The sequence below is a fragment of the Panthera pardus genome, unplaced genomic scaffold (genome assembly GCF_024362965.1).
Source record: "Panthera pardus isolate Hobbes unplaced genomic scaffold, ASM2436296v1 HiC_scaffold_6, whole genome shotgun sequence".
Classification (NCBI taxonomy): Eukaryota; Metazoa; Chordata; class Mammalia; order Carnivora; family Felidae; genus Panthera; species Panthera pardus.
The window spans coordinates 17,467,020-17,486,359 of NW_026526991.1; the positions used below are offsets into that span (position 1 = coordinate 17,467,020).

At 49.3% G+C, this 19,340-nt stretch overlaps 1 protein-coding gene across 3 annotated transcripts in view; it reads right to left on the minus strand.

Moving 5' to 3' along the window:
* CHST11 (carbohydrate sulfotransferase 11) overlaps positions 1-19,340 on the minus strand; it is a 265,222-nt gene that overhangs the window by 134,068 nt on the left and 111,814 nt on the right. For all 3 annotated transcript variants that reach the window (XM_053895461.1, XM_053895462.1, XM_053895463.1), the window contains exon 2: positions 5,360-5,445. In XM_053895461.1, coding sequence (XP_053751436.1) covers positions 5,360-5,445 — 86 coding nt within the window. The remainder of the gene's footprint in view (positions 1-5,359; positions 5,446-19,340) is intronic.

Sequence of the window (19,340 nt, forward strand, 5' to 3'; positions counted from 1 at the left end):
CGATGCCCCAGCCCTATCCCGGACCCACAGGTAAAATCAGAATGTCTGGGTGAGGCCTGGGCACCGGCCATTTCGTCAAAACTCCCTGAGCGGTCCTGACGTGCAGCCAGGGCTGAGAACCCCAGAACCAGCCCATTTTGTAGACGAGGCCGTGCTCTGCCTCAGAGGAGCCCGCGGTTCACAAGCGGCTTGACTCGGAAGCGGCAGCCGGCTGGTCGGTTGTACACGATCTCCTGTGGGCTCCTTGGGACCAGCCATCCTACTGGCGGGTAAAGACTACACCCACCACCCGGGTGGGCAAGCCTCATCCAGCCGGCACCACCCTGCCCTTCCCGCCTTCTCTCAACCGGCTCCCAGCAGCTCCTCACTCCAGCTGCAAACCCCTCACCGTTCTCTGAATGTGCCACAGATGGGCCCTCCTGGGGCCCCCACTCCTGCTGTTCCTCCGCTCTGTGATGCTGCTCCCTCTTTGTCGGGTGAAGTCTGACACGTCTTCAAAGACCTAGTTCAACCGCCACCCCCTCTACAAAGCCTCCCACTTGCCCCGTACTTTGAAGGGTTGATGACTCACTTCTGATTCTCCCATAACTGAAAAGCTTCTATCGTACAGCACGTATCATGTCTGTTACCTCCGTGCCTCTCCTCCCCATGTCCTTTCGCTCTGTTCACCCCACACATGTGTGCAGAAGAAAGAGTTGGGCAAGCGTTGCTGAGAAAGCTATTCAGGTGGGTGCTAGAACAGCTCCCCCTCCCGACCCCCTGGAATAATTCAAGCTTTTATCAATCTAAACTTAAAGACCCCAACTTCCCAATCTCTCCCATGGCAGAGCTCCTGAGGGCAATTCCTGCTTAGCCTGGCTCCGGCCCAGAGACAAAGGCCTCTCCAAATATCAGGTTCAGGAAGCAAAAAACAAAATTTCAATTGTTTATTGGAAATCTACTACGCCTTCCATAGCACCCCACAAGCCTTGGCCCCCAACTTTGGGACTTTTACCGCTGTCCTGAGCACACCCATCTCAGCTTGGGTCACTAAGAAAGGGAACCTCAAGGAAGCATTTTTTCCACCTGGAAAAGAGAACGTGAGAGGCTCTCATCCTCCCACAATCTCGCTAGGTCAGATGGGCCTGGCCCTACCCTATTTAGGGGCTTTGTGACCTTGGCAAATTGCTCAGTCAACTGAACCTCAGTTAACTTATCTGAAAAATGGGGTTCAACCTAGAAACAACGAGATATGTATGGAAATGCCTCGAATAGTGTAGTGCAGTATAGTGAACGTGGATGATACTTTCAATGAATAGTAACTTTTCTTCCTTTCTGCCTCCCCTCCCGCCTTCTCTCCCTCTTTCCATCCTTTGTCCTGGAGCCTACCTTATAGAGAGGTAAATTCACTTTAGCACACTGAAGACTGGACGCACAAGGGGCCATCAAACAACATAGAACTCAGGAGTGGCCTCAGGGATCTTGCCAACGCCTGGCATCCCCGGAAGCTTTTTTCCCCTCTTCCTGTTAGATCCTTTTTTCCTCAAGCAGTTCACCCAGAACCCAGCTGGATCCCTCACACACGGACTGGCCCTCACACAGCCTTAGGAATGCCCGCAGACAGTTGCATCTGGTGCATTCCTGCAAGCCTTCTAGACTCTGTGTTTACGAATTCCCGGTCAGCCCCTGGGCTGCGCATCTGTCTTCTCAGAACGTGGTAATCACAGAGCGAGGATAAAGGCTAAAGAAAGCACCGGGCAGGGCAGGGCCGAACCACATGAGTGCTGCTGTGAACATCTCAGGGAGCCCGCGAGAGGACCAGGAGGTGGGCGAGGCAGAAGGGACAGGCTGTCTCACTCCCGCTGGCATTTGGGGGCAATTATGCCCTATTAATGGCTGACCACTTAGCTCTGCCCTGCGATGTGAGCTGAGCCGGGCCGGCCCACAGATGTGCTCGGCCCACAAATATGCAGTTGGCAACTCCTGAACTTTCAGTGACTTCACGCCAGCTGATCTGATCAGCAATTACATTTTATTTTGGGGCCAGGGAGACAGCACAGACCAGGAAAATTATAAGACATCAGAGTGCAGTTTTGCTAAGAATATCAACTTTTTTTTTTAACCAATTGTTGTTTTAACGGTTAGGGATTTGGGAGGCACTAAAATAAGAAAACCCTGGACACGACAAATCAGATGATGGCCAATTTTCCCAAGGGCGCCTTTAAGTCTTTGTCCCATAAAAATCTGGGTGTGATCCTGCTGTTGTTTTAGAGGGGAGATGGGGCAATTCCTGCCAAGGGAACTTTGCTGGCGACAGTGACTGGAGTGTGGAGATAAATGGATTTGTGCTTCATCCTGGGTTTAAATCTTTACTCGGCTTCTTGCTAGCTGTGACCCTCTGCAAGTTGTAGAACCTTCTTGGCTTCAGCTCTCCCATACGTGAAATGGAGGTGTTATGCCTAGTTTGGGGTTTATTATGAACATTCGATGAGATGTTGATAAGCATCTACATACCATCTGGTCCACGGCACCGATACATGTGACTAAGATGCTGCTTTCTTACTACAACCCTGGTTTCCCATCTACAATGAACGGTTCCTGTTTTCACCATCATCTAGCAAACCCAAATAACCAGGCGGCATAAAACAGGGGGAAAGGCATCTCCAGGAGCAGTTTGGTTTCTAGCAACTTCAGGGTTTGTCATCTGCCTCCGTGATAATATCAGTCCAGGCTTAGCGGCTTCAACAGCTTGACTGGTGGGGAAACGTGAGAAGCCACGACCATGCCCAATCGGGTGCAAAGTTTGTAAATGTCTTGTGGACACGGAACTAACCTCATCGGGGGCGCCTGCTCCCTCCTCTCAACGCCCCGCCCACAGCAGCCCAAAGGATCAACAAGACAGTGTCTCCGAGAAGCGCCCCTGACTGTATTTGCGTGGGAATGGAACATAATTGCAGCTTGTAAAGGAAACCAGCCTAAGAAAAAACATCCCGGGTAACATCCCGAGGAAACGGGGAGATCTTCCTGCAGGGACATTTTCCTGGTTGTCAGAGAAGGGGGCCAGACAGCTTGCCCACGACATTCCTGCTGGAGGTGACTCACCCACCTTCAGCCTCCAGCATGGTTCCCAGGGCGGCCTCTCCAGCCCCATCTTCCCTCCCAGGCCCTAGGCTGCCACTAAATGAGCTTCTCACCCAGACAATACTCAAAACACCACCAGAAGGAAGAGATGACCTCCACCCAAGAAGATAGTTATCTCTCCTTTGGTGGGTTGACAAAGGGACTAAGCAGGGTCTCCTGCTCCAGTCAACTCGAGCCAACCCTGGGGTAACTAGAGGAACCAGCTATGGAAGGCTAACCACATATGCCCAGCTCACCCTTTTGTGCCCAGCACCTGGCACTTACAATGGTGGGTGAAGAAATGAATGAGGGAACGAGTGAATGAATCCAGGAAGGAACAAACTCCAAAGGAGGCACAGAGCAAAATATATCCTCTCATGCAAACCTGCAAGGCAGGTACTCTTAGCACCATGTTATAAACGAGAGAAAGCAACTTCAGAGGGGCCAAGTGTCTTGCCCACACTCACGTAGCTAGGAAATGAATAAACCAGGCTTTGGACCCACGTCTGACTCTGAAGTCAAGCCTTCCAGTATGGAAACCACCCTCACGACCAGGATAATGATGAATGATGTTTACATAACCCCTGACACAGCAGGGTTATTTCGGCCTCCCAACATTCCAGAGAAATGGACTCATCACGTACTCGAGCTGCACAACCAGTTGGAGGTGAGGTAGGGATTTGAACCTAGACTTTGATTTTCTCAATCGCAGATATTTGGGGGCACATTCTATAGGTCAGGCCCTGTGTTAGGGGCTGGGGATACAACAGGACACAGCATAGACCCGGTCCACGCGCTTCCTGTCCAGAGGGGTGTCTGCTTCAGAAATAAGCTCTTCCCACGACACCATACGCTGCCCATAGAAATTTCCTCAGGAAAATAGCGGTGCTTCAGCAGTTGTATTTTGAAAGGGAAAAGGATCTGAGAACAGAGCCTGTCGACAAAAAGATAGGAATGGTCTGCATCTCAGCAGCGTGTGCTGTTTTCAACATGGATTTCCAGAATTCCTATCCTTTGTCGAGGCCGATTCCGCCTCTTCCTAAGGACAGGTGTGTGAACATGCCAGGAGACTTGCCTATAATAATCAGATTATCTGGGCACCAAACAACACCCAAATATCAAATTCCCTGCTAGGTCACCAGGGAGCCCATTAAGGAAGCCTCAGGCAATCTGAGTTTGCAATGACCTAGCTAATCCAGCCTCTTCATAGAACTCCAAAGCCTCGGGGCTGACGGGGGAGTGAATTCACCTGGTTAGGCCACCCGTGATGTCCAAACTCGGGAGTCCATTTTTCCAGAAGGGAGTGCAAGTGAGAGACAAGGAAGATGTGTGGGATCACAAAGTGCCCTTTGCAAGACTTCAGGGATTTCAGTACCTTTGAGGCCCAGGTATTATCTTCCTCTACCAAGCACCTCAGTCCACAGAAATACTGAATTAAGAATTTGATGCAAAATAAAGCACAGAGGCTATGGCTAAAGCAGTGCATTTTTTTTCTTTTTTAACAGCAATCAAAGGTCAGATCATAGGCCACTAGTTGTTTACTATTTCCTGGCATCAATTGCTAATTAACGTTCCCAAAAGAGAACCAGCCTTATGGTCTCCACATCAAGACCCACACACCACGGAGGCCATCGCCATGGCGACCAGACCTCCTCCCTTTGCTCCTAGCTTTCCACGAGACACATTTCCTGGCATGGAGCTTATTTTGCTCACAGAAAAACTCTTCACGATCAAACTCAATTTATCATGAGGTGACTTAACAAAAAGCACCCCCACAAAATTGAATCTTGGTAAACTGGTGCAGTGAGGTGGAATTCTTGGGGGCATCCTGGACTTTAATAAACCGGCGTGGGAGCAGGGTGGCAGGTTCATCCACACGTGAACTTTCTTTGGGGGTGCTAAGGGAGAGACTGCCCAGCCCCTGCAGCTCTACAGTTTCAGAGTCCCGTCGCTGGCACATGTGACTGTCGAGAATCTCTAACCTGAGCAGGTCTGTCTGAAAGCTCAGTCCAGCACTACACCAGGGCATTTCTGGAATTCTTAATCCTTCTTGCTAGAACTTTAGAGCCATTATACAGAGAAAGGGTGACCAAGAAAGCAACCACCGAAGCTAAAATGCCAGGCAGTAGAAGGAAGTTTCAAATCCCTCAAGAACCAAATTTTGAAGTTTATCGTTCTCCCTCCCCCTCTTGCCACCTCCCCTCCAGAGATCGACGCACGGAGACCAAATCGAACAAGCGAGAAAGTTTCCAGGGCTTACCTGGGTTGGGTTGTAGAGCTCCTGCAGGGGGCTTCGAGACCCCTTACGGCAGCAGATGTCCACACCAAAGGGGTTCCTCCGCATGACTGAGGAAAGAAAGTGAAGGCTCATCAGAAATGAGCAACAAAGGCTTGTCTGACAAAGAAAAAGGCACAGAGGTGGGGGAAGAAGAAGCAGGTAGGAAAGGAGGACAGAGAACCAGTTTCTGGCAAAGCTGTTGTTCCTTTATCCAAAGGCATGTCTGCCCCAGTATCCAGGCACCTCTCCACACCCAGAGGACATAAATAATGCTCAACATTTCTTCCCAGCAAGTTTTTAAGAAAAGAGGACAGGCCTCTAAAACTCCCTATAATGAAGCTACTTACAAAAGGCAGCATAAAGTTGTTACAAGACAGTTCCAGCCAGCAGCACCAGGCTTGGTAGATTTCAAATTCCACAGCCTTCTCCCTCAATGACCCATTACAGCCTCTTATTCCTGGTCCCCGAGCACCTGGCCCTGGTCTCCTGCGCAGGCTGCAGCGCCTTCCCCCGGAGGGCTCTTCCCACGGGCTAAGTCAGACGCCCGGTCACCCCAAAGCCTCTTGTAAATTCGGTTATTTTTAATGAAAGTAGCAGGTCGAGGAAGAAAGGACACGGGTTTATGGTTCTAAACAGAGGTGGACTTAAAATTAATCAAAGAGGCAGAATTAAAAGAACTCCTCAAAAACCAATGGCACTGAGGACACCACGACCCATTTCTTTTTAAGATTTCATTTTTAAGTAACCTCTACACGAACGTGGGGCTCCAACTCCCAACCCCGAGGTCAAGAGTCACGCGCTCCGCCGACTGAGCCAGCCAGGCGCCCGCCCCAAGAACTAATTTTCAGGGGAAAAGAACTTTCTTTTTTCATTCTTCCTGTTCCGGGCAGTCTCTCGCAGAGTCTAACACCTAGTCACCTGTTGATAATTATTTGTTGAAGGGAGGGCGGCGTGGGGGAGGGAGGAACGAATGAATGAGCGAACGACCGTTTTCTTCTCCTGCAGGAGGCAATTTTCTTTGTGGAACGACATGGCTGGGGCATGGGAAGGACCAGGAAAGCGGACCCATCCACAAGCCTAAAGAAGTCACCGCTGTGTGCAGCAGCGAAGTGGGCTGCATGATGTTCCCGGGAGCAGGCAGCCTGGATGGGTAGCCGATTACTTCTGGGAGTTCTCCAGGTGAATCCACTCTTTCTCAGGCACCTCTTGGACTTTGAGCCACGTGGACACCCTCAGCGCAAACCATCGACTCCAGGAAAGCGGAAGCTGCATTTTCTGTCCCCTTCTCCTTTACCCCCTTCCTAGAGCGGGGTCAGCAAACTCTTCCCGTAAAGGGCAGGCAGTGCCTCAGCATTGCGCCAGCCGCAGGCAACACACAAGGGGCGGGCGCGGCTGCGTGTCAACGCCCCTCCATTTATGGAGGCCGAAGCCTGAATTCCCGGTAATTTTCACGTGTCAGGAAGTATTATTCTTCTTTTGATGTTTTTTTCAACCGTGTCACAGAAACAGGCGCTGGGCTGGCTCCGGCCCTCGGGCTGCAGTTTGCTGACCTCTGCCCTGGAGAAAGGTCCCAGGTATCGCTGGGGTCCGTGGAACCAGCCCCCCAACGCTCCCCGAGCCCCACGGCCCTCTCCGGGGAGGCGATCTGCGGGCTAGTGTCCATACATAAAAGCTGTTAGGATTTGACTGGGCTGTGCGGGGCAAACACTGCCTCTTTGTTCCTCCACGGCTGCCTCGACAAGAAGGGGGAAAAAAAATCCACGTTGTGTTTTTCTTTAATTTATTGCTTCATTTTTCATTTCCACCCCAAACGAGGTAAACTGTTAAATGCACGCAAGTTGCCCTCGGTGCACAATGACATAGCAACACTTTGGAAGAGAGAAAACAGCCATAAAACTTGTAAAATTATGCTCACGCCGTGCGAGATTAAACTCTCCCCATGGCGGCAGACAGGCTCACCGAGACTGGGGCTGCAGACCGCCGCGGTGAGAACCCCACCGTGGAGTCCATTAAAAGTCAGCTTTTATGGGGGGCAGTATTATTTAATTGGTTTATTTTTCTAATACAAGGCCTTTAAAACGCTTTGACCGTGTGGGGCCCGCAACACGGGCCCTTTCCCAAGGCCGTCTGTCCTCGGGGCCTCCTCCAGCCCTGGCCGTGCGGGCTTCGTTGGACGCCCCGTGAATCAGCTTTGGCTTTGGCACGCCAGGCCACAAAAGCCAAAGGGGCTTTGTGTGCCTTTTGCGCGAATGACAACAGTCTCACTATTTATGGAGTGAGTGCTCATTGTGTGCTAGGCACTCGGTTAAGTGTAATCCTTCCCACAGAGAAGGAAGTACTAACCTCTCTGAGCCTCTCTTGACTTCAGCAACTTGACCAAGGTCAAGACCATGGAGGCGGAAAGTTGCCCTGCCAAGACTCAAACCTGACTGCTAGGCTCTTCACATCCAAATGATAGCAGTGGGGACCTACTGCGTGCCTGGGACACAAAGGAAGGGTTGGCAATTAGGCAAACAAGTGGTAAGTATGTTTATCCCACGTGTGTCTTAGGAAAAGTGGCATCAGAGAAGGCTGAGCGACTGACACTCACAGATAGTGGCAGCCACAGTTTGGAGAACCCTCACGGTGTGCCGAGCGGTTCACACATAAATCTGCACAGAAGTCTCACAGGGTGGGTACCACCGCTGTCCCCATTTTATGGGTAGGAGTAACTGAGGCAGGGGTAGGTAACTTGCCCAGGTCTTGTGACTAGGAAGAGGTGAAGACTGGCTTCTGACACAGGCAGCCCATGCTCTCAGCTGCTGCCATGCTGGGCTGATGGTCAAGTGCCAAGTTTCCTCCTGACCTGGCCCAAGACTGGGTTGGCTGGCCACTTCTAGGACAGGCGATCTAAAATGTAATCTGGTGTTACAGGAGTCATTGCGGTGATGTGATATGAGGGCCAGACTATTAACTAACAGTTATTAGTACACTCCATTCATCCAACACACTTTTCTCAAGCACCTACATATGATATGCCAGGCGTGGGCACGGGGGTAGAGACCCTCTCCACCTCATTCACATTTTCCCCCGGTGCTTGGCACACAGTAGGTACTCAAAAAAGCTTATAAATGAGCTAGGATTAAAGGCTTCCTTTTAAAAAAATATTTATTTATTTTGAGAGAGAGAGAGAGAGAGAAAGAGCAGGGGAGGGGCAGAGAGAGAGGGAGAGAGAGAGAATCCCAAGCAGGCTCTGTGCTGTCAGTGCAGAGCCCGAGGCGGGGCTCAGTCCCAGATCCCACGACTGTGAGACCGTGACCGGAGCTGAAATCGAGACGCGTAACCGCCTGAGCCACCCAGGTGCCCCGTAAGGCTTCCTTTATAAGCACCAGACAGGCTTTTTCTGCTCCACAAGGAAGAAACCACCAGTAGCATCAGCAATTTTTTTTTTTTTTTAAATAAAAGGTCTAGTGATCAAAAGCCCTAAGAAAGGAATCCCCGAGGACATTTAACAGTGGCCTTCCGCCACCCACCCACCACCGCAAGTTTTATTTAGCTACAACACTTGCTTTTTTTCCTTTCTAAACTCTAATGAACGAAATGCAAACCTGTTTTGTAAGAATCTAATTGGCTTAATTTACGGCACAATTTCTTGGACCCAGGACGTAGTCCAAGACACATAAATGAAGCCAAAATCAGAATCAAGCTCCTGTGTTTATTCTACTCTGATGAAGAGCACGTTGTTCTCAAGTGGACACTCCACTCACAGTAAAGTGACAGCAGGTGGCAGAAAGTTGGCTCACCACAAAGGAACAGAGCCCGCCTCGTCCATTCCCTGACCTTGCCTGTGTCTGGGGGGGGGGGGGGGGGGGGGAAGGAGCTGCTGGATTGTTAATTCCAGTCGGATGACATCAAACCGAAAGGCTGTGGGGCCCTGGGTGGGAACTCATTTTTGATCCATTTCAGAAAACTGGAGATAGGTGGGATGCCTGGGGATTAGAGTCAAAGTGCATCAGTTTACAGAAAAACAGTCAGAGTTGATACACTTGCCTAACCTCCCCAGGGTAGCTAAGCAGCAGACCCAGGGCCAGAAGTCAGGTCTCATAAAGTACAGCAAGAGTTAATAATAATAATCATGACAACTACTATGTATTGAGAATTTATCACGTGCCGATGCCTGACACCACGCTAAGGCTTTTTCTCACATTGCTTCATGTACTTCTCATAAAAACCCCAGAAGTTAGAAATAACGAATGATAATAATATCATTCATTCCCATTTTACAGTTGAGGCAACTGAAGCCCAGAGAGGTTAAGTAACTTGCCCAAGATCACACAGCCAGCAAATGGCACAACAAATGGCAAATTCAAACCCAGGCCTGCTTCCAGAAATGGTGGTCTTCACCACTGTGCCATGCTGTCCCTCAAGACGGCAGACCACGCCCACACCCTTGGAGCCGCCACCGCCACCGCAGAATCTGTGCTCTCGCTCCCGCCAACGTCCAAAGTGAGGCGCTTCGTACTAAATCACCCAGATCCACACGGGCCTCCACTCCCCTCCCGCGGACAAATCAGCTCCAACACCCAACTGACTTCGCTCTCCAAATCTGGTTTTGCTAACAGCGTGAGCACGATCCCTCACCTACACCACGCTCTGAGGGTGCAGCAGTGCGGTTACAGACGTGTCTTCCCCAAATGCACAAAATCATGCTGTGCCTGAGTGAGTACCGTCCGGGCCATCCATCAAAGCGACGCTGGAATGGGGGCGTGTCTAGGTCAAGGGCATCAAGCTGGGAGAAGCGAGAGTGACCCCCAGTAATCTTGGAGGAAGGCATTCTTATATAAAGACAGGCCATCTGCTTTGTAACGGCAGGACCCCACAGCCTGCCCCGAAAGGCCACTACGTCACAGCTCTCCCCCTCTCTGTGGAGGTCACCAGGCTGGAGCTACAGTGAGCGACCATCCTGACCTGCCTGGGACTGAGGAGATTCCTGGAGCTCCAGACTTTCTCCAGGCTGAAACCAAGAGAGTCACAGGCATCGAGTAGCACCCTTTAGATTCAAATCCTGGTTTCACTATTAACCAGCCTTCGGTCAACTTCTTTTTATTATTGTTATTTTAGAGAGAGAGGTACAGCATGAGTGGGGGGTGGGGGGGGAGAGGGAGAGGGAAAGAAAGAGGAGGAGAGAGGGGGGGGGAGAGAGAGAGGGAGAGAGAGAGAGGGAGAGAGAGGGAGAGAGAGAGGGAGAGGGAGAGAGGGAGAGAGGGACAGAGGGACAGAGAGGGAGAGAGAGAAAGAGAGAGAGGGAGAGAGAGGGAGAGAGAGGGGGAGAGAGGGAGAGGGAGGGAGGGAGAGGGAGGGACAGAGGGAGAGAGAGAGAGAGAGAGAGAGAGAGAGAGAGAGAGAGAAAGAATCTTAAGCAGGCTCCATGCTCGGTGCCGACCTGGATACGGGGCTCGATCCCACGACTCTGGGATCATGGCCTGAGCCAAAATCAAGAGTAGATGCTCATCACACCCCCTTCAGTCAACTTCTTAATCTCTGAAACGCAACTAGACAGCAGTAATAGTGCCTACATCCTAGGATGGTTTTGGAAATTAAAGGAAAATGTAAAGCAGCCTGGTCCGTAGTATCCAAGCCCGGTCCGTAGTATCCATGTGAAAAGTCACAGGCCTGGATCCTACAGCTGGCTCTCTTTGCCACCAAACAAGAGCCTCACTTTGAACCAAGTCCCCCCTGGACACTCAGATTTCTCCTTGGTGAGATGCAGAGGTAAAACCAGGTGGTCTCTAAATTCCTGACATCTAAGCACAGGGCAATGGGAAGACTCCCTGGAGAACCTCGGGTTAAATGAGCCCTAGAGAGGTGCTGGGGGTGGGGCGGTCAGGTGGAAGGGGCAGGAGGTATAGACAGAGGGCCCAGAGGGCAGCCACGCAGTAACAGAAAAGGAGGAGAGGAAAGGCCCAGAGTGTAGGCCCAGAAGGGTTTGGGAAGGAAAAAGCAACACCTGGCTTTGAGATCTATTTCTTATCAATTTCTGCCCAGTTTACAACCCACCACCAAAGGCTGGCCTTCTAGTTGAAATGAAGAGGTTTCTCAAATGAAGAAATACCATCTACAAAGAATAATTAATAATACAAAAATCGGAACCCCCCACCAAAAAAGAAAAAAAATCAAACTCTGATATGGAAGCAGAACTGGTAGTTTCCAGCCCGGGGGTGGGGCACGGGCCACACCGGCGGTTGCCGGAACAAAGCCCTCTTGTCACAGTGACCCAGGGCCTGAAATGCCACAGGGAGGGAATCAGAGTGGAAGGAACCCAACCCTCTCCCAGAGGCACCCGTGAACCTGGCCTCCCGGGAGCACTCATATTCTTTTAGAGTTCAGCATCTCCTTTGGACCACCACTCTCCTTTTAAAGCATGAAGGAAAAAAAAAAAAAAAAAACAACAACCCTGCTTTGAGTCACACACTAACATCAGAACCCGAATTAGTTGTTCTGCCCAGATTTCTGGAAGGAATTTGAGGACCAGAGGAAAGAGGAAGAGAAAAGAAAACAAAGGGGAAGGGTGGGGAGGAGCAGGATAAGCCACTAAAGCTCCCAGGATTCTTGGACATCACAGACTGGCTTAGAACTGGCTCAATCCCAAGTAGTTCCCATAAAGCTGAGAAGGAAACAGAGGTACGTAAGTCCTCACAAACACGGCGTCTGTAGCTAACACATCAAACTTGTCTCAAACACTCGGGAATTTCTATCTCTGGGAGATTTCGTTTTATCTCAAGGAATCTGAGGCTCTTTGCATCCAGTGTGTGTTCAACACATTTCGCAAGTCCAGATGGGCTCAGGTTTTTGCGTTCCCCGTTTGCTCCTGCCAAAGAATTAAGAATCAAAACTCGTGTCTGGAGTCGGAGGCGTTCTGACCACTCCCCCTCATTTTCAGAGGAGAAAGCGTGGCCCAGTCAGGGGACAGGAGAGCCGACGTTCCCACTGCAGGGCTGGAAAAGAAGAGCCAGGCCTGCCCTACCCTCGGCCAGCTCATCCCTCACCTCTGAGTCCCTGGCAGCCCAGCCCCACGGTCCTCTCGTTGGCCCCCCTCCCCATGCCCTCTGCCCAACTAGGTGCTTAGCGAGTAACAGGTACTCGGCACATTTGCGTCAAATGAATGAGCTAAAACAACAGGTCAAGTGATCTGAGGGTTTAACCAAAGACACTGTTTCTGTTAAAGGGCACCAGGCCAGGCCGCTTACTACCAGCAGAAGAACAAAGAGAAGTTCAAAGTGTGTTAGCTGACATGCATCCTCAAAAGTATTTAGTTATTTGGCTTTCTTCGTTAAAGGAACTAAAACAAACGAAAACACAAGGCAAAATTAGTACGATCCGTTCCAGTGGAACTGGGGTGTGCCGTCAGCGAGTTCTACAAGCACTCAGGAGAGCTAGCCTTTATTACCGTCTCACCCCTCCTCCTCGCCACTACCCTGGAGGGCAGTGGTATCACACCCATGTCAAAGACAAACTGAGGCTCGGAGGGGTGGAAGAATTCACCCGATGGCACAGCTTTGTGAGCAGCAGAACTGGGATTCAAACCATCCATTCTATGTACGCACGTCTGTAGCTTCTCCCCGACTCCTGTGAAATGAGCCTTATTAGAGCTTGTAGAGGCTGGAGCTGGAGGAGGCCAAGAAAAAGACAACCCTGAATATTGACCCAGGGCCCTCCAACCAACCAGGCTTCGGGGGCTTTACAAAACATTCAGCACACTTGTATTTACAGGCAGCTTTTCAGGAGTCCCCAAACACAGGCGGAAGCCCCAGGACACGGGGGTTCGACCTGAGCTAACATTAATGCTCTATTACCAAACTTCAGTTTTCCAACTTCCTTTACCCACCTTCTCACAGTCCCTGCAATAACCCAGAGCCATGGAATTCCATTTCAGATCTGTTTTTCCTCATTGGAGACCCCACTAGCAACCACTAAAGAACACTGACGGATTTGGGTTTTATTTGATTTGGAAATCATCAGAACCCTTATGATCGCTAATTCCCGTGTCGGTCTCCTTTCCCTACCGTAAGCTCCACAGACCTCCTGATGCCCAGCCTGTGGAGGTGTTGGCAGAACTAAAGTGAATGAAACTTTTGGCAGATGGAGGTCAAGGGTATAAATCCAAGAATTAGGTGAAAGCATTCCATATAACTCTGGAAGAGAAAAGTCACAGCTTCATCTGGGAGCCAGGAGATTTACTGTCACACAAACCTTCCACGGAGATACTCAGCTTTGAAGAACATACCATATCCCCTACAACATTGACCTTCCAGGGAAAGAACTGAGCCATCAAACATATTGACCAAAACCGAGGGCCGCTGCACTCAACGCACGCCCTCTTTTGGGTGATTCTGGCCCATCTGCAAAATTTTCCCCAGAGCAGAGCGTTGTGCCCACTTCCAAAAAGCACAGAGTCCCTGCCCAAGTGCAAACCAGCTGTACCAGACAGGTTAATGCAGAATCAGGCACATCTTGGACAAGAAGAGCCTTTGGAGGCCATCTGGCTCAATGGCTTCCACACGAGCAAAGGGAAGGGGTAAATACGGTTGGAGAAAAGTACCCTCAAATTTGATTCCGAGTAAGCAAGACAAATGGCAGGATGCAACTCTCAAAAATGATCTTTCTGGGGCGCCTGGAGGGCTCAGTCGGTTAAGCGCCCGACTTCAGCTCAGGCCACGATCTCACGGTTCGTGGGTTCGAGCCCTGCATCGGGCTCTGTGCTGACAGCTCAGAGCCTGGAGCCTGCTTCAGATCCTGTGTCTCCCTCTCTCTCTGCCCCTTCCCCGCTCATGCTCTGTCTCTCAAAAATGAATAAGCGTTTAAAAAAAATTTTTTTTAAAAAGATCTTTCTGGACAGTAGTGTTTACATAGCCCACCCCAAGACAGCATGGAAGAGGTGAGGAGAGAAGGTGCCAGGCACTGAAACGTTAAGAAACCCCAATCCAGCGGAACCCACCCCTCCCACAGCCCCATTCCACAGGTGGAGAAATGGGCGTCCAGGAGCATAAGTGATTCGTTCAAGGTCACAAAGCTAGAGACCTTCTGTCTCCTGTCCTTTTGCCCCAGCTTACATGTGATGAACTGGTATTTTCTATTCTCTTCTATTTTTTTTAGTACTTGTGCCAACTCATTAGACCCTGTGCGCTCACTGTTCCCTCACCTGTAATATTCTTCCCTCTGGTCTTGCTCATGTTATTGGCTCCCCGGAGAGCCCCCCACCTGCCACCACACTACCTAACACGGTCTGTCTCTTCTTTCTCACGGTCTCCCCTCTGGTTTGTTTTTTATCCTTCTTCAAGGCACCTATTGTCTTTTGACTTTTTTTTTTTTTAATAAAATAGTATTTATTTTTATTTATTTTCAGAGAGACAGAGACAGCGCGAGTGGGGGAGGGGCAGAGAGCGAGGAGACAATCCCAGGCAGGCTCGGTGCTGCAAGGGCAGAGCTTGATGCGGGGCTTGAACTCACAACACCATGAGATCATGTGACCTGAGCCAAAACCAAGAGTTGGACGCCTAACCGACTGAGCCACCCAGGTGCCCCTATTTTATTTTTAAGTTTATTTATTTTGTGAGGGGCAGAGAGAGCACGAACCGGGGAGGGGCAGAGAGAGAGAGAGAGAGAGAGGGAGAGAGAGAAAATCCCAAGCAGGCTCTACACTGTCAGCACAGATCCCGACACAGGGCTTGATCTCATTACCATGAGATCGTGACCTGAGCCTAAATCAAGAGCCGGACGCTTAATGGACTGAGCCACCCAGGCACCCCAAGACTTTTTATTTTAAATGCTTTGTTGGCCACTGCCCATTACTGCCACAAGACTCAGAGCTTGAGAGGAGAGACCCGGATTGTCTTATCTACCACAATATCCTCAGTTACCTAAAAGTGTGCCTAACTTCAGCGCCTGGATGAATGAATGAATGAATGAACACATGAATGACTGAATTTGAGCTCTTTTCCCAAAAGATGAGAAACGAGACCATTTTTGAAACACAGTTAGTTACCCTAGTCCCATGTCTTCAAAACCTGCCTGCTAAGAGTCATCTGAGGTACTCGTAAAAAAAGGCCTATCTCCACAGCCCCTCTGAATCAGGCTCCCCCAGAAAGAGAAGAGGAGAATGAGCACCCCCAAGGGATTCAGATCTCAGAAGGCTTTGGAGACACAGCACATACAGACGGTGCACCTGCGGGGCGATCTGGAGAAGAGGAGGGGGAAACCGGGGCCAGTGAGTTCAGGGGCCTGGGTGCAGGGTGTCACAGGGAAGGTCCTTACAAGGACCGGGTGGAGCCTCGCCGCAAAGGGCGTGCTGGCGAGGCTGAGGCATCTTCATTTCCTTGTTGACACCTAACTCCTTCCAGAAAGGATTTGAGGCTAGACCGGGAAAACATTCATGTGACTCTGTAGTCAAGAGGGAGCCCCTGGAAACCATCTTTGAGGCACAGAACACCACAAACGGGGTTCTGCCAATGTTTTTAAGTTGTGCTAAAACATACACAACGGAAAATTTGCCAGTTTAGCCGTTTTTAGGTGTGCAGTTAAGTAGCATGACGTACATTCACACGGCTGTGTAACCGTCGCCACCAACCGTCTCCAGAACTTTATTTTCTCATCCCAAAGTGAAACTCTGGACCCTTCAAACACCAACTCCCCATCCCCCTCTCCTTCCAGCCCCTGGCAACCACTGTTCTATTTTCTGTCCCCGAATTTAACGATTCTAAGTACTTCACACAACTGGAATCGTACAGTATTTCACTTAGTACAATGTCTTCAAGGTTCACCCATATTGTAGCAGAGGTCAAAATCTCCTTTTTAAGGCTGGGTAATATTTCACCGTGTGCATAAACCATCTTTGACACATCCAGTCATCCGTCAATGGACACTCGAGTTGTTTCCACCTTTCGGCTGCTGGGAATAATGCCTGTTCCAAACACGGGCGCGCCTGAGACATCCTGCTCAGACGTGAAGTGTGAACCTAAAGGGGCCCCTGAGGCTTCTGGGGGAGCGTGCTGGCTGGGGGCCTCCGAGCGGGCGCTGTGGGGACCGCAGGTGGCCACAGGAGCATGGCTGATGAGCGCCAACCCAGCAGGGAGGTCTGCCGTCAGCTCACGCCTTAACCAGGTCTTGGAGCCCGGCAAGGAAGAGGAGTGGCGTGAAACTACCTGCTGGGATTTGGCTCCTGCACAGAGGCCTCTGAATCAGGCCTCAGTGATGAGTGTGGGTGATGGGTTCCGAGAGCCCCCCACTCACAGGCTGGGCTGCTCAGCTCCCGCTCATGAAGAAATTCCAGGCCACTGAGGCAGTGCCCCAAAAAGCTGCTGGAGAAGATGCCCCCCAAATGGAGAGAGCAAGACCGTTTCCTTAAAAACCCAGCATGATTTCAAATTAAATACAGAAAATGTCCACAACAGGACAATATACAGACACAGAAAGTAGACTAGTGGCCACCTAAGGCCTGGGCGGGATGGCGAACGACGGTAAATGAACCTAAAGGTTCCACTTTAGGGTAACGGAAATATTCTCAAATTAGATTGTGGTGATGGTTGTATAACTCTGGAAACATACTAAACTTCACTGAATTCTACACTCAGACTAGGTGAATTTTATATGTCAATGCTATCTCAATAAGGCTATTTTTTTAAAAAAAAGTATAGAAATGTTTAGGAGGAAAATCCAGAAGATTAATATTTTCAAGATTTTAACCTATTTGAGTAGGAGATCTACCTTGGAATCCCAGCATGAAAGGTTTAGTTGAACAATTCATTTGACTTGAGACTTTTTTTTTTTTTTTTAGAAATCTGTAGTTGTTTTTTTTTTTTAAGTTTATTTATTTATTTATTTTGAGAGAGAGAGAGAGAGAGACAGAGTGAGCGAGGGAGACAGAGTATCTCAAGCAGGCTCCGCACCGCCAGCACAGAGCCCGATGTGGGGCTTGAACTTACGAAACTGTGAGATCATGACCTGACCCGAAACCAAGAGTCAGATGCTTAACCGACTGAGCCACCCAGGCGCCCCAGACTTGAGATTTTAAGTTGAAATCTGGTTTACACATACTCTTGGGGCATTTTTAAAAATATTAATTTAGTCAACATACTCCTAAATTTGAGGTATTAGATCTGTACTCTATCTAAGTCCTTGTTTGTTAATCAGGCAACTGAAGTACTCCAAGAAGACATTAAATATATTAAATTTTAAATGCAATTTAAAATGGGAAAAGCAGGTTAAGCTTGTTAAAGAATCAAATATTAATCAAAGGCTACCCTGAATGTAGCCGTGAAAATTTACCAGACTTTTAAGGAGAGTCAGATTCTTTTTTTTTTTTTGTCTTTAAATTTAAATCCAAGTTAGTTAGCTTATAGTGCAACAATGATTTCAGTAGATTCCTTAATGCCCCTTCCCCATTTAGCCCATCCCCACCCCCCACAACCCCTCCAGCAGCCCTCTGTTCTCCATATTTAAGAGTCTCTTCTGTTTTGTCCCCCTCCCTGTTTTTATATTATTTTTGCTTCCCTTCCCTTATGGTCATCTGTTCTGTGTCTTAAACTCCTCATATGAGTGAAGTCCTATGATATTTGTCTTTCTCTGACTAATTTCGGTTAGCATAATACCCTCTAGTTCCAACCACGTAGTTGCAAATGGCAAGATTTCATTCTTTTTGATTGCCGAGGAATACTCCATTGTCTACATATACCACATCTTTATCCATTCATCCATTGATGGACATTTGGGCTCTTTCCATACTTTGGCTATTGTCATTAGTGCTGCTATAAACATGGGGTACACGTGTCCCTTCAAAACAGCACACCTGTATCCCTTGGATAAATACCTAGTAGTGCAATTGTTGGGTCGTAGGGTAGTTCTTTTTTTGATTTTTTGAGGAAGCTCCATACTGTTTTCCAGAGCGACTGCACCAGTCTGCATTTCCAGCAGCCGTGCAAAAGAGATCCTTTTTCTCCATATCCGAGGAGAGTCAGATTCTTAACTTAAAGGCTAGCATCCTAGACTTGCAGCCTTGTTTTTCTAGAAGCTTTTTCTGTACACAACTGTCACTTTCAATGACATGAAAACCCTCCCAGTAACAGAAGGTGGGGAATCTGAGTGTCTGGGGTGAAGGAGAACCAACCCCCAGCCCCATTCCGTTCCCGAAAACCCGACAGGAGTGGACAAATTTTACTGTTGAGAAACATAAGACCCTGTGGAAAAACAGAGTTCGAGGAATTGAAATTGGCAGTTCACCTAGGAAAGCCCTTATAAATGATGTTTTATGTTCCCTTAAATAAAACAAGAGAGACAGCACGGGCAGGACAGCTCATCTTAATTATGTTCTATACCTTGAAGAAGTAATTACGGACATTGTTCAGTTACTAATTTTCATTTACCCTTCCTTGCATGCTGGAGACTTTCTATACTCTCCCCTGAAGTTTGTCTGGAATGCTTATAAATGTATTTTGCAGCGATGCAGATAATATGCCAAAATCCTTTCTTCCCTGTGGCTGGTGCTCCAAGTCTGATTTTACGACTTGGAGACATTTATGTCTGCCTCTGGGGTTCCCCTGCAGCTTCAGAGACAGGCAATAATGCGGCTGCTTGAGAAGGGAAATATTTCAGGTAACCTTTATGCAAGCCACTCAAGCATGGCGGGGCATTAACCCCAAATCCACTCTCTCCCCTCAAGTACAGAAAGCTGTTCAGCTCTGTGCAGGGTAATTTCGCTCAAATGCAGTCGGCCTGTGCCGGGCACCCTACCTCTTGCACGAATCTCTGTTCCCTCTTGGCCACACAGGGACGGTCGCCCATCCTCTGTCTGTCTCAAGGCCACCTAGGCAAAACTTGAGCATTCCCAGGCTTCTGTTTTCTTTCGCTTTTCTCCACCCTGTCCTAGAAGGTGGAAAGGGGTCCTGGCTAGACTATGGTGTTGTGGATTGAATAGTGGCCCCCCCGAAATTCA